The 16,010-nt window shown below is 44.3% G+C and overlaps 1 protein-coding gene across 5 annotated transcripts in view; it reads left to right on the top strand.

Annotated features, from left to right (window-relative positions):
• mapk8ip1b (mitogen-activated protein kinase 8 interacting protein 1b) overlaps positions 1-16,010 on the top strand; it is a 163,366-nt gene that overhangs the window by 32,491 nt on the left and 114,865 nt on the right. The window contains exon 1 of one of the 5 annotated variants that reach the window (XM_073049863.1): positions 13,848-14,022. The exons of the other annotated variants lie outside the window; for them this stretch is intronic. Coding sequence (XP_072905964.1) covers positions 13,955-14,022 — 68 coding nt within the window. The 5' untranslated portion in view covers positions 13,848-13,954. Of the gene's footprint in view, positions 1-13,847; positions 14,023-16,010 lie in introns of those variants that run through there. 5 annotated transcript variants of the gene reach the window in all.

Here is a 16,010-nt window from a genome sequence, read left to right as displayed (position 1 = left end):
GTGTTACTTGGATTTCCAGCATCTGCAGAATTTTATGTCATAAATATTCTAATGTTTGGTCTGAACAATAACTCAACTTCTTGACCAAGTCCGCATGCTTTTAGGCATTGAACTGCTATCACATGATTTGTTGATTAGACATTTGCATTAACGAGAGGGTGTACAGATTTACCTAATAAAGTGGCCACTGAATATCTATAAATTCCTTACGGTTGTCATAGCTGGCTGGTGATGGGGTGGGGTGGGGAGATTAAGCTCTCTCTACCTATTAAATGTTCCCAATGGCATGCATCTCAAATAGCCTCTGTCAACCAAGTCCAGCCTTCACATGTGGCTGATAGGAGAAGGTGCAAAGGTGGGTAACTGGCACTTTAAAACCAGTCACTTTGGGCAGATGGGCTTGTCAAGTGGTTGGCAGTTCATCGAGGAGAAGGAAACACTGATCTCAAACTTCTGCTGCCTTGTGGCTGTACCCACTCATGGGGAAGGCTTCGGGAGTAAATCCCGAGGGAAAAATCTGGAACTAGAATCCCTAAGGCAGTCCTACGTTGAGATCAATGCTGACCGGCAACTCCTGTGACGCTGCAGGTGCCAAACTGTATCGGTCTCTGCTCTCCCTTTGGATTCATCAGCTGTGTGGAGAGGGGGAGCCCGGTGCATGAGCAACAGCTTGTCTCCATATCATACTATCCTGTATAGAGCTCGGATGCAATTCCATGGCTGACTCCGACCAACTGAGGGCCTCACTGAGGATATATTGAGGTTTCCTAACTAATTTGTTATTTACTCTTTGACCATTGGCTCTATCATCTTGCCAACAATTTTATAACCTCCAGCTGATTTTCCCCGAAACATCTTCTTTCACACCCACACATCAATGTACTGTTTGATTCTCTGGCACTTTACAGTAACTCATTGATATATCGGAATTTGAATGCATTTGTACAATAAAATGGAGTCTTGACGTCACAATTTAAACATGAGAGATTCTGCGGATGCTGGAAATGCAGAGCAACACACCCAGTCTGCTGGAGGAACTCAGCAGGTCAGGCAGAGTCTATGGAGAAGAATAAAGAGTCGACATTCCGGGCCAAGACCCATAAAATGTGAAACTGGTTGTTTTGCGGCAGCAGTACCCTGCAAAGATATTAAGTTGTTATGAGTTCTAAAAATAGATGGTGCCAAAATAATGGAATATCGAGGTGGTGTTCGTTAGTTCACAGACAATTCAGAAATGGGATGGCAGAGGGGAAGAAGCTGTTGCTGAATTGTTGGGTGTCAGTCTTCAGGCTCCTCTGTAGAACCTGTACAATGAACATTAGGGGATGAGGGAGTGCAATGGCACGGAGGGACGTGGGAGTGCAATGGCACGGAGGGACGTGGGAGTGCAAGTGTCTAGTTTGTTGAATGTAGCATCAAACATGGACAGCATAGTGAAAAGGTGTTTGGCATGCTAGCCATCATTAGTCATGGAGTTGAATGTAGGATTTGGAACGGTTGTGTAAGTCATTGACGAGGCCACAGTTGGAGTATTGTGTGCAGTTTTGGACATGCATGAATCTAATAACCAGGGAAACCTGCTGATGAGAAATCAGGGGATCTCATTTGCCCTGGAAATAGTAAGTAATGTACAAACCTATCACCATTTCTGTGTGGGTTTGATCACTGTTATAGGAATCATTATCATCATTATGTGCATGTTGTATGACATGGACGATCATGGTCTCATGACCATAATTGTTCTTGGCAAACTTTTCTACAGAAGTGGTTTGCCTTTTCCTTCTTCTTTATAAGATTGATGACCCCAGTCATTATCAATACCCTTCAGAGATTGCCTGCCTGGCGTCAGTGGTCACATAGCCAGGACTTGTGATTTACACCAGCTGCTCACACGACCTCCTGCTCCCATGGCTTCACGTGACCCTGATTGGTGAGGTCTAAGGTGGTGCTACAACTTGCCCAAGGGTTGACTCGCAGGCTAACGAAGGGAAGGAAAGCCCAACACTTATTTTGGTAGAGATCTATTGCCACCCTACCACCAAATAGGAAAGGTGTGGTTAAACTGCAGAGAGGATTTAGAAGGATGTTACCAAGTCAAGAATGCCTGTGGTATAAGGAGAGGCCTTTATTCCTTGGAACATGGGGAATGGGGGGGACTTTATGGATGAGTTTAAAATTATGAAGGCACAGATCAAGTGGATGCTATCAGTGCTTTGCCCGGGGAAAGAGAGTCCAAACCTTGGGGGGCATGAGATTAGGGTGAGAAAGGAAAGATTTAAAGGGGATATCAGGCCAACTTTATCTCATAGAATATAGGGAAGGGTTGCTAGAGGAAGTGGTGGAGACAGGTACATCCGTATGATTTAGCTGGAGGCGTGGGGCTGAGATGGATGCAGGTGATTGGGACTAGCTGGACTGGGAACAGAAGAAGGCAATGGCAAACCACTTCTGTAGAAAAAATTACCAAGAACCATGATCGCCCATGTCAGACAGCGTGGCACATAATGATTCAAGTTTAATTGTCAGTCAACCGTACATGAATACTCATGATTGCAGCCTAAGGAAGTAGTGTTACACTAGGGCCAAGGTGCAAAACACAGGACCAACAGTTGCATACAGCACAAAGCACACGTCGCACATGAAAGATAGCAACATTGTGACTCCACAGCTTGAGGCCTAATCCTCGCACGTACAAGATAGCAAGCGCATATAACGTATCAGTTAAATACAATCACACAAAAAAACCTTCCAGACCCTGAGTCCTTGATTGCTACAGAAACCTGGAGTCAACCACAGTACAGCTTGCCTTCTGCCGAGTGAATACTGGGTGGGGGGGGGAGGCAGCATCGACTCCAGCCTGGAGACTGCGCCACACCACCCACAGTGGAGCACATTTTCGCCAAAGCCTCTCTCCTGGCGGCTGTAAACAGGCAACACCACAACATGAGGCCTTGTCCTCTCTCTCTGTCTGAGGCCAAGCAGTCCCCACTCTGTCCGCCCCTTCTCTCCACCAATAAATCAGTGAATCAAACTTGTGGCATTCCACATTACCTAACCATAATGATGATAATGATGGGTGGACACTGTGGTCAGCATGGATTAGCTGGGCTGAAGGGCCTGTACCTTTGCTGTACAATTCCAGTACCTTAGAAGCAGCACTTGTGACAGCGCATGTCTCTTGCGCATTGTTCTTGAGCGAGGGGACAGATTCTCGGGCCTTATCCCAGCTGTAGGATCTAAACCAATTAGAATCCTCTCCACAACATCTTGGCTGATACCTACACAGAGGGTTATGGTCCGTTAAAACAACGTGTTGGCCAAGAGCAGCCTTTGAAAGTTGCTATCTCACTAACCAGGGTCCACTGTACTTCCCTTTTTTAACATTAACGAGTTGTAAAATGAGTTACTGTGGGCATTAAGAGTGGTTAGTGTCAATTAGTGAAATGATATGCCACACTATTTAGTTTTGCTTCATTAACTTCAATCACCTAACTCAAACAAAGATTTTCCAAGTAGATGGAATTGGGTTTCAGCCGAAAGGGGTTTGGCTCAAGCTTCTTCTCCAAACTGCAAGGGTCGAAACAATTTTTTTGAGCAGAATTGTATACACATGGTGGCCACTTTATTAAGTACACCTGTACACCTCGTTAATGCAAGTTTCTAATTAGCCAATCACATGGCAGCCACTCAGTGCACAAACACACGTTAGAGGTTTGGTTCAAAGATTCAAGGTACGTTTCCTATCAAAGTTTGTATGCAGTATACAACCCTGAGATTTGTCTTCCCACAGAGAGCCACGACACAAAGAACCACCATGGAACCAACTCAAAGAAAACATCAAGCACCCAATGTGTGAAAGGCAAAAACCAAGTGAAAAACATAGAATATAAACATCAAACTACAGACCCCAGTAGTTCAGACCAAACATCAGAATAGGGAAGAAATGTAATCTAAGAGACTTTGACTGTGGAATGATTGTTGGGGGGGGAGGGGTTTTCAATAACTGCTGATCTTCTGGGATTTTAACGCATAACTATCTCGAGTTTACAGAGAATAGTGTGAAAGACAAAAAAAAAATCCAGTGAGCCACAGTTCTGTGGGTGAAAACACCTTGTTAATGAGAGGTCAGATGAGAATAGCTAGAATCTTTCAAGCTGACAGGAAGGTGACAGTAATTCAAATAACCACGCTTTATAACAGTGGTGTGCAGAAATGCATCTCTGAACTCTCAGCACATCAAACCTTGAAGTGGACGGACCACAGCAGCAGGAGACCACAAATATGCAGACATACACTCTGTGGCCACTGCATAACGTATCTCCTGTACTTAATAAACTGCCAAATGAGTATATTTCTGTGCATTGGCGATAATTAAGGGATGGAAGATTGGTGTTAAGAAATAGCCATTTTGGTTTGGAGTTGAAAAGAAACTCATTCATTGCAGGGTTGTAACTCTTTGGAATTTCCAGTCTCAACCCAAGTTGTTGAATAGATCCAGGTCAGAGACTGATGGACTTTTGTCACTAGGGGATTGAATGGGATGTGCTTTGAAAGGGAAAGGGATTGGATCGGAAAGTATTTCTGAAGTGTAAGATTAGTGATGATGAGAATAGATGGTGGTCAGCAGATTACTCAGAACATATGGTGTCCACTGATGGTGTCATATAGCAGTAGTTATAGGGCAAAGTTTTGTGTATTCACTTCTGCACTGGGACTTGGACTTTCTAAAGCAAAAAATACAAACTACTGTAAGAACTCAAGTGGTCAGGCAGAATATGTGGGAGAAGGGGTGGGAATGGACAATTGATGTTTTGGTGGAGATCTTCCATTCTCAATCTGAAACATTGATTGTCCGTTTCCCTCTACAGATGCTGCCTGTCCTGCTGTGTTCCTTAATTTGTTGGGTTTTTTTTTTGGCTCCAGATTCCAGAATCTGCTGTTTGTTCGTGTCTCCACGACTTTCTGAACCTCTTTTGATAACGCTAACCACTGACCACAAATGGTAGCTCGTGACGGGGAGGGTGAAAGAAATGAGCACCTTCACCATAGCCACCTGACCAGGGACGGTACTCAATCCGAAAGGAGGAGGGGATGGGAATACTGATGTTCTGAATACAGCTGCCTTATCCATTTTGCAGTATCTATAAGAAACGGAACCAGCTCATGACGGCTTGAAACTATTTTTTGTGAGTTTTATCTGGGATATGTCCCAGTGGAGATCATTAGTTGGGATTTTGCTGTTTCTGAAGTGGCACATTGCCAACAGCCTGGCTGTTCTCTCTGCTCATTATTTGATGCTTTCCATACAGCGTCTGTCTGTCTGGTTGTTCCGAATGTTTTTCACCTGACTCTGAGTCAATAGATGTGCATTGTCACCTGGGTTTGGGACCTCAGAAGTGAGATTGAGGAAAGCATGGCCTCTATATCCAGCAGGGTGCAGCCTGGAGATTTGTTGTGTGATATGGGAGAATCAGAAACTCAGAGTCATCATTTAAAAATAAGGACCTTTTAAGATGGACATGAGGCAGTTTGCTCTCTCTTCCCATTGGGCAGAAGATACAAAAGCCTGAAAGCACATAGTACCAACCCAGGGGCAGCTTCTGTCTTACTGTTATAAGACTATTGAACTGCCCCCTAGTATGATGAGATGGACTCTTGACCACACATCTACCTTGTTATGACCTTGCACGTCATAGTCTAACACTGCTCTTTCTCTGTAACTACAAGACTGTATTCTGCATTGTGCTATTGTTCTCCCTTGTCCTACCTCAATGACCTATTACAATGAAATGATTTGCATGGATGACATGCAATATAAAGTCTTTTCTACACTTTTCCTCCAAAGGCCATATTCCCTAAGCAGGAGAAGGAGGGGAGAACACAAAACTATGGGGGGTATAGATAGGGTAAATGCAAGCAGGCTTTTTCCCCTCAGGTTGAGTGAAATGAGAATGAGAGGTCATAGGTTTAGATTGAAAGGTGAAGTGTTTAGGGGAATCTGAGAGGGGATTTATTCAGTCAAAGGGTGCAAAGAACAGCCAGTGGCAGAGGTGGATGTGGGTTCGAGTTCCAACATTTAAGAGACATTTGGAGAAGCATATGAATGGATGGGGACAGAGGACCTTGGTCTGGCTGCAGTCCATGTTAGAGCACTCCGTGGGTCAAATGCCAGTGACCCGCATGAGTGGATGGCAACCCCACGGGATCTGTAGACAAAGACCAATAAGGATGAGGACTGGTAACAATCCAACAACCCCCTCACCCCCACCCCCAGAATGGTAAGAGCTCCAGGATTGGAGCTCCATGAAGTCAGAAGACATTGGGGCTGGTGACTCTCTAGTTCAACAAATTCAAGCTGTATGGAAATAGTTCAACAAATTCAGAGTTCGAGGCCAGGAGTTTGGCTCCCAGTATCAGCTAGGTCTGGTGTTAATACCAAAAATAGAAGCCTGAAGGTCAAAGACATAGTTAGAGAGCCTAGATATCAAGGCCTGATGACCATAGACTGGGCCTGCAAATCCACTGGAGGCCCAGAGGCAGCCTGCCCTGGGGATGGAGGGCTGTCTCTCTGAGTGCATGTAAGTGGGTGGGCAGGAGGGAAAGAGGCTTGTTTTTCTGCCGCTGCTGTGTTCTGCTGGCCATTTTGGGCATGTTGGCACCAGAATTTGTGGTAACACTTGTAGGCTGCCCCCAGTGCATCTTTAGGTTGAGTTGGCTGTTAACGCAATGACGCACTTCACTGTCTCTCAATGTACACGTGATAACTAAATGAATTTGAAATCTGAGTTTCAGAGGCCATCGAGCAACCACAGGGGATGCATCGGTTTACAAGAAGGTCAGATAATGCGTGTTAGTGGTTAGTCATCAGAAAGAGCAGATGGTGTATGCAGCTGGTGAGGAAATTAGACTAAACTCTCCACCATTACACCCCATTAACCTCCACAGAGCTCACGTTACAATGCTTACTAGTCACCCAGCATTAGAAGCCATGGCTTCAGAGGCTTGCATACAGAGAGGCTTCCCATCAAACCATCAGAAGCATGGGTGGGCGAGTTTGACACATTGACAATGTCATATCACACTCTCGATGCAATGTGCAGAACAAAATGTGGAGAATCTCTGAATAACAAAACAAAACAAAACAAAAGAGATGGTTATTGACTTCAGGAGGGCACGGAGCAACCACTCCCCGCTGAACATCGACGGCTCCTCGGTAAAGATCGTAAAGAGCACCAAATTTCTTGGTGTTCACCTGACGGAAAATCTCACCTGGTCCCTCAACACCAGCTCCATAGCAAAGAAAGCCCAGCAGCGTCTCTACTTTTTGCAAAGGCTGAGGAAAGTCCATCTCCCACCCCCCCATCCTCATCACATTCTACAGGGGTTGTATTGAGAGCATCCTGAGCAGCTGCATCACTGCCTGGTTCGGAAATTGCACCATTTCGGATCACAAGACCCTGCAGCGGATAGTGAGGTCAGCTGAGAAGATCATTGGGGTCTCTCTTCCCGCCATCACGGGCATTTACACTACACGCTGCACCCTCAAAGGAAACAGCATTATGAAGGACCCCATGCACCCCTCATACAATCTCTTCTCCCTCCTGCCGTCTGGGAAAAGGCTCCGAAGCATTCGGGCTCTCACGACCAGACTATGTAACAGTTTCTTCCCCCAAGCTATCAGACTCCTCAATACCCGAAGCCTGGACTGACACCTTGCCCTACTGTCCTGTTTATTATTTATTGTAATGCCTGCACTGTTTTTGTGCACTCTATGCAGTTCGGTGTAGGTCTGTAGTCTAGTGTAGCTTTCTGTGTTGTTTTTTTATTATGTAGTTCAGTTTAGTTTTTTGTACTGTGTCATGTAACACCATGGTCCTGAAAAACATTGTCTCATTTTTACTATGCACTGTACCAGCAGTTATGGTCGAAATGACAATAAAAGTTGACTTGACTTGACGTGAATATCTATGGCTCTGGTTTTTCATGATTGCATATTCATGCCAGTGATACTTTCCATCGTACCTGTTCTTCCCCGTACCAGTGCACAGGACAATAAACTCGCCTTGACATCAGAATCAGGCTCATTGTTGACTTATATTGGGAAATTTGTTGTTTTCAGTGGAAGACATTAAAAATTAATACAAATCACAACATTGGGGCACCGTGGCAGCGTAATCATTAGGGTGACACTGTTAGAGACTGAGGCGTTGGGAGTTCGAAGTTCAATTCCAGTGCCCTCTGTAATCGAGTTTGTATGTTCCTTCCCGTGTGCATGTAGGTGGCCTCTGGCTCCTCCCACATTCCAAAGACGTACCGATTACTGGGTTAATTGGTCCTGTGATTAAATTAGGGTTAGATAGGTGGGATGCCCTGCTGGAAGGGCCTGTTGCCCACTGTATCAAAAAGAAAAATATAGTAATAAAATAAATAATGCAAAAGAGGAAAGACAAGGTAGTGTTCATTGTGCATTCAGAAATCTGATGGTGGAGGGGAAGAAGCAGCTCCTGAATCATTGACTGTGTGACTTCAGGCTCCTGTACCTCCTCCTTGATGGTAGTAAGGAGAAGAGGGCATGTTGTGGGTGATGAAAGCCAGCTTCTTCAGGCACTTCCATTTGAAGATGTCCTCAATGGTGGGGAGGGTTGTACCTGTGGTGGAGTTGGTTGAGTTAACAACCCTCTAAAACCTCTTTCGATGCTGGGCATTGGAGCCTCCATACCAGGCGGTGATGCAACCAGTCGGAATGCTCTCCACCACACATCTGTAGAAGTTTGCTAGTCTTTGGTGATGTACCAAAACTCCAGACTCCTAACGAATTATACTGTAGCTGCTGGTGTGCCTTCTTCGTGATTGCATCAGAGAACCGGATCTCATCTTGTGATAAGATCTTCAGAGATGTTGATGCCCAGGAGCCTGAAGCTGCTTACCACTCAATGTGTGGCTTCCCCTTCCTTAAGTCCACAATCAATTCCTTGGTCTTGCTGACATCGGGTGCAACGTTACTGTTTTGACACCGCTCGACAAGCTGATCCATCTCACTTTTGTACGCCTCTTCGTCAGCATCTGCGAGTCTGCCAACAACAGAACTTGAACTTCATCTGGATGCTTCTCAACAGCTTGCTGCTGCTGAGTATGTTGCACCAGACTCCCTGGGAATCAGGAGTCCTCAACCTTTTTTATGCCACGGACCCCCAACCATTAATTGAGGGGTCCATGGCCTGTAGGTTGGGAACCTCAGTTGGAACTAGTGATCTAACTGAACCAAACGGCTCCCAGACTTTGACCAAGGTAAACTTTGACCCATGTATCTGTATCATTCCCAGCTCCGCTTTCATCCGGGTTACCTGACACCACCACCACCGCCTCATCTGCCAATGACACCCTTAGTTGTGCCATTGTTACTGCCAGGTAAGTACTCGATCCAATTGCTATAAACATAGAGAATCCCTATCAGAAGAGGGCAGCTTCTCCAGATCCGACTGGGTGCCTGCCTGGAGCTTTGTTGTGTGATGTGGGAAAGTCAAGAACTTGGAGCTTCTGTTTAAACATAAGGCCTTCTTAAGATGGAGAGGAAACAATTTTCTCTCTCCTCCTTTTGGGCAGAAGATACAAAAGCCTGAAAGTGCACACCACCAGGCTCAAGGATAGCTTCTGTCTCGCTGCTGCCAGACCCTCAAACAGACCTCGTGTTCAATATGATTGGCTTCTGACTTCACCATCTACCTTGTTATGACCTTGTACTTTATTGTCTAACTGCACTGCACACACTGTGTAATTGTCACACTTTATTCTGCATTCTGTCATTGTTCTCTCTTGTTCTACCTCAATGACCATGTAATGATCTGGTCTGTATGAACAGTATGCAAGACAAGCTTTTCACTGAATTTTGGTACAGTTTTGGTCTCCTTTAATAAGAGATAGACAAATCTTGGAGGCAGATCAGAGAAAATTCATTCATGGAATAATTAAGAAAAGTAGTAGACTATCCGGCCCTTTAATACCACTTCACTATGTAATGAGATCTCAACTTGATCTGATTATAAATTCCTCACTGCCCTCCAACATTACACTCACCCCCAGCTCAAAAAAGCCCAACTCACAACCCAAACTTGGCCTTCAAAGTCTCTGCTTCCACTTTATATGAGTCATAGAGCACTACAAGATACAGACAGGTGCTTCAGCCCACATAATTCATGCTGACCCATTTTCCTGCCTTGGTACAAGTCTTGGTATGATCTTGACTGGAAATTTATCCCACCAATATGTGATATTCTGGTGATGTGATCTCAGTGTAAGGTGCTGTCAGCTAGTTTCCATTGTTTTGATGTTAAGCCAGCTCTGACTCTGCTCTCCCTGGGCTGGAAGCATTGACTGAGTGGGAGGAGGATGGACTCATGGCTAGAGAGGTGCAGGAGGAACTGGGCCTGTTTCCTGGGGATGTTGAACCTCATCAAACCAGGTGGGCTGGCAAGGTAGCACAACGCTTTACAGTACCAGGGACTTGGGTTCAATTCCCGTCACTGCCTGTAAAGATTTGTACGTTCTCTCCATGTCTGCATTGGTTTCCTCCCACAATCTAAAGACTTAATGGTTGGTAGGTTATTGGTCAATGTGTGATTAGGCTAGGATTAAATCAGGGGATTGCTAAACTGTACGGCTCTGAGGGCCGGAAGGACCTATTTCATGCTGTATCTCGATAAATAATTATGTGAACAGGAAGAAGTTAAAGTTGAGTTTATTGTCATATGTGTTCAATTCACTTTATTCCATAGAGTTTAGGAGAATGAGGGGAGATTGGATAGATGACAACTCTATGACTAAATCTAATCTTTAAAAAAGTTAAGGATGAAATTCTGATTTCCGTGGGGTTGTGAATTCATGCAATTCTTTTTCTAAGAGAGCTGTGGAGGTGGATTTAGTGAATATTGGCAGAAATTTAAATATCAAAGGAGTTGAGAATGGTAGAGACAGTGGTGTGGAGGTTAAGATTGGATGAACCACGATCTTAGTGGTGGAGGAGATCGAGGGACTGTCTTGCCAGACCCTACTCTTTAAGTTTTTGCATTCTAATGACCTTAAGAATCAGAATTGGATTTATTATCACTGACATGCAGTATGTCATGAAATTTGTTTTGTGTACGACAATGACAGGCAACTGTGTGGGAGAGGTTTTAGAGTGGAAAAGCACTGGGGCAGTTCCATGCTCTTGGCCTCAGAAGTCTGAGTATGAACAAGTGTCACAAACTGGGGTCTTCCTTGGTTTCCGAGGTTGACCGTGACCTCTCTGTGCCTCGTCATGCCCTTCGCTTTCCCCGGAGCGTTGCAGTACCGGCTTTCTAGCCATTGGATCTCACTGTAGATCTTATCCGTCTAGTCTGCTGGAGCTGACTAATCATGCTGGGCCAGGCATGTTCCCCGTGTCACCGGGCTATGAGGCTGCCAGCTACCCTCACCCAGTTTGTCCCGCCTCGCAAAGCAGCGTGCCAGGATATGGCTGCTGTTGCATGCAAACAGGTACTTGGTACCACAGGTGAGAGCTGAGTGTCCCGGGGGACCAAGTCAATTGCCCCGGAATGGATGCAACTGCAATAGCCGTAGAGTGCGATACATGGGAAATTAACATAACAAATATATCAAAAATAAATACTATATATAGTGCGAAAGAAGAGCAAAAAACTGCGATAGTGTTTATGGGTTCCTGGTCTGTTCAGAAATCTGATGACAGAGGGGAAGTAGGTGTTCCTAAAACATTGAGTATGTATTTTATGCTCCTGTACCTCCTCCCTGATGGTAACAACGATAAGAGAGCATGTCCCAACTGCGGTTTTTTTCCAATCTTGTACATTGAAGCCTCCATTGCAAATGGTGATGCAACCAGTCAGAATGAACTGCACGGTACATCTGTAGAAATTTGCCAGACTTCAGTGACAGACCACATCTCCTCAAACTGCTAATGAAATATAGCTGCTGTCATGCCTTCTTTGTAGTTGCATTGATATGTTGGGCCCAGGATAGATCTACAGCGATGTTGACACTTAGGAACTAAAACTGCTCACCCACCAATAGACAACATCATAGGAAAATATCATACATGACTTTTGAATGATCGCATTACTGTCTTGTTTTTAATATACTTTTTATGGGATTTGTACTTTTTAAACAAACTCATGTATTTTTCACACTCACTGGCAGAAAATTGTATAGCAGCTAAACTAATGGTTTATTACCTTTCTTGTTTTTCATTGGCTACGTTTTAGCACATTACCCACATGATTGTAATTGTTTTAATTATGAAGCCTATGTATCTCTATCTAAGGAATTTCTCTTATCTGTAAACATGATAGATTTTTCAGAAGCATCATCTTTATTCTTTTGTCTTGCACCCCTTTGCATTAATTCCCCTCTTGGCATCATTTCTCAGCTCTTTATTTAACTTGCTTCATATTTGTAGGTTTGTTTGTATTCTAACATAAACTGAAATCTTGGAGTTATGACAGCTTGCCATTTTTGACTCCCAGAACAACCCTAAGGATCAGAAAAAAACACGGAGTTCCAACACTTATCTTTTAAGGTTTATGATGAACTATTTCACAAAGCCAAGATTATGCCTCTCTTCTTAGTGAGTTGATGTCTGCATTTATTTTTTCACCTTGAGGTTCTCTTGGATCTGTGGCAAGATGGAATCCAGGGCATGTAAAATACTGTGAGGCCCCTCGCTCTGTGTTTAAAGGGGCAATATTGCCTATGATGAGCTCTTCCCCTTTTTGAATCTGTAAGTCTGGTAGACATTTATTTATAAGCACAAGAGATCCTGCAGATGCTGGAAATCCAGAGCAACGCACACAGAGTGCTGGGGGACACACAGGTGACAGCTATGGAGAGGAATGAACAGTCAACGTTTCAGACCAAGACCCTTCATCAGGACTGGAAAGGAAGGATGAAAGATGCTAGAATAAGGAGGTGGGGAAGGAGTACAAGTTAGAAGGTGATTGGTGAAACCAGGAGGGTGGAGGAGGGGAGCTGAAGTGAGAAGCTGGGTGGTGAGAGGTGGAAAATGCAAAGGGTTGAGGAAGACGGAATCTGGATAGGAGTGGAGAGTGAACCAGGGGAGAATGAGAGGAGGGACCACCAGAGGGAGGAGAAAGGCTGGTTGGGAGAAGCGAGGAGGTAAGAGGTGAGCCAAAATGGGGAATGGAAGATGGGGGGGGGGGGGGGTAGGAAATTACTGGAAGTTAGAGAAATCGATGTTTGTGCCATCAGATTGGAAGCTACCCAGATGGAATATGAAGTATTACTTCTCCAACCTGAGAGTGGTGTCAAAGTTACAGTAGAGTTGGTGATGTGCTAACATGTCAAAGGTTACGAGGAGAAGGCAGGAAAATGGGGTTGAGAGGGAAAATAAATCAGCCAGGATCAAATAGTAGAGCCAACTTGATGGGCAGAATGGCCCAATTCTGCTCCTATGTCTGATGGTCCTAATGTGGGCTCATGTTGGTGCGTGACTGGGTATGGATCTCTCCCACCCCCGTTGCTTTGTCGTTGTATGCTGCTCTCGACTGTGTCCTGGGGAGGGAATGCAGATCGAAGGAGCTCTGGGTTATTGATTTGTGTAACAGGATCTTGTAGGCTGCAGAGGAAGAGAGACAGTGGAAAGATAGAAAATCAGGGCTTGGAAAATGAAACGTATTGATTTAACTTTTAAATAATAAATGAGGGTGCACTAAGAGAGCAGGTTCAGTCTGCCTTTCCTCTTTCATACTGGTTATATATAGCGCTAAGGGCATAAATCGCTTTCTTTCATGGGTTCCTGTGCAGTGAAGATCGCGTTCTCTGGAACTAAACAATGGATTAGAGTCTCCCAATGACACGGGGAGAAAGTGGAATCTAATTGACCGTCTGCCGAAGACTTTTCAGTGGGGATGTAAGAGAAATCGTGCATAAAACAGTTGGATCAATGCCTCCTCCCTCCAGAATGGATCCAGAGGAGGAAGACAGGTGGATTGAAGATCACTGGGAAGAATGGTAGGCAAATTCTCCAATCCGACATGGGCTACTGTGTACGGAATGCAAGTTCATGGCTAACTTTTTCCCCCGAGAACAAATTTATTTTGTAGATAAAAGAGTTCTTTTCCTGAAAGAGTGAGAGTATATGTCTCAATGTATGGTAGTCTCAAGTGCTTTCTTGTTCAAAGACCTCGGTTCTCAACGATAGATGAAATATTAAAAGAGTTGGGTTTACCAAGAATGCCAAATTAGTAACTTGTATCAAAGAGACATTTTTTCCCTTGGTATGATTTCATTGAAAAACTACTGGATGCGTAATTTCTGAAGTGATGCAGTTCCAGTATGTGTTTCTGCATTGCTGGCCAGAATCTGCTCACTAGTGGCTAAAGTGAATGATATATTCATTGTTTAAGAATATCTATTTGTGGGTAGAGAAGGATCACGGATCAAGTTTATCCACTGTATATATATACATATATATGTGTAAAGACGCACACGCAACATTTTAGGAACAGCTTCTACCCCTAAACCATCCGATTCCAAAGAAACAATGAACCGGCCCTTGAACACTACCTCACTAATTTTGCTCTACTAATTTAATTTGTTTATATTTCTTATTGTAGACTGTAGTAATTTTTATGTGTTGCACTGTACTGCTGCTGCGAAACAACTAATTTCATGACATATGTCAGTGATATTAAACCTGGTTCAGATTTAGGAATTTGCTATGGTGTGTTGGTCAGTGTAAGAGCTTGCAGTATGAGGTAAAGAAGATAAAATAGTCATATTTTCCCCGTTTCCTCCTGAAGTGGATGATTTAATATTTAAATACATTATGCTTTGATGCAATATATTGTTTCTCTTGTAGTAGAAGCATTTCCTCGCAAGTCTGTTACCTGCTATTGGGTCGCATGATATTTTGATACTGCAATGTGCCATGCGAGTTTGAAGATCCGCTATTGCAGATCAGTGTCCTGTTGACCAAACGATTTGGCCCTTGCTGGAATAAGTCAGCATTTCATTGGCTGAAGTGGCATCAAGTTATCGATCAGTTATGTTATCTCTGCTGTTTCAAGGTTAATGTTGATCCATGTGTTGAGTAGAACAGAGGGTAGAGTGGTGCTGGGGGAAGGGGAAGTGATTTCTGAATGAACTGAAACCCAATTCATCCTTCCCTCTCTCTAACCTGCTCTTTTCTCTCTGCTTAATCCTCGATACGTCCTGCCTGGTTCCCCTCACTGTCAGCAAAATCTTTCTCAAGCACTTTGCCTGTCGTAAAAGACAGATCTCCTGGTTGCTGCTCATTTCAATTTGACTGTGGAATTTGTTACCACAGGCAACTGTGGAGGCCAGGTCACTGGGTGCATTTCAGGTGGAGAACATAGAACATAGAAATCTACACCACATTGCAGGCCCTTCAGCACACAATGTTGTGGCAACCATGTAATCTACCTTAAAAACTGCCTAGAATTTCCCTAGCACATAGTCCTCTATTTTTCTAAGCTCCATGTACCTATCTAAGAGGCTCTTAAAGGACCCTGTTGTATTTGCTTCAACCACTGCCACTGGCAGTGCATTCCACGCACCCACCTCTCTCTGTGAAAAACTTACCCCTGACGTCCCATCAGTACCTGTTTCCAAGCACCTTAAAACGGTGCCCCCTCGTGTTAGCCATTTCAGCTCTGGGACAAAGTCTCTGGCTATCCACACGATCAATGCTCCTATACGTCTCTATCAGATTACCTCTCATCCTCTTTCGCTCCAAGGAGAAAAGGCCAAGTTCACTGAACCTATATTCATAACGTACACCTACCAATTCAGGCAACATCCTTGTAATTCTCCTCTGCACTCTCTCAGTAGTATCCACACCCTTCCTGTAATGAGGTGACCAGAACTGAACACTGTACTCCAAAAGGGGTCTGACCAAGGTCTTGTATAGCTGTAACATTACCTCATGGCTCTTGAGCTCAATCCCGCAGTTGATGGATACCAACACACCATACGCC

This window comes from Hemitrygon akajei, chromosome 6 (assembly GCF_048418815.1).
Source record: "Hemitrygon akajei chromosome 6, sHemAka1.3, whole genome shotgun sequence".
NCBI classification, from domain to species: Eukaryota; Metazoa; Chordata; class Chondrichthyes; order Myliobatiformes; family Dasyatidae; genus Hemitrygon; species Hemitrygon akajei.
This window is presented reverse-complemented; position numbering and strand designations above follow the sequence as displayed.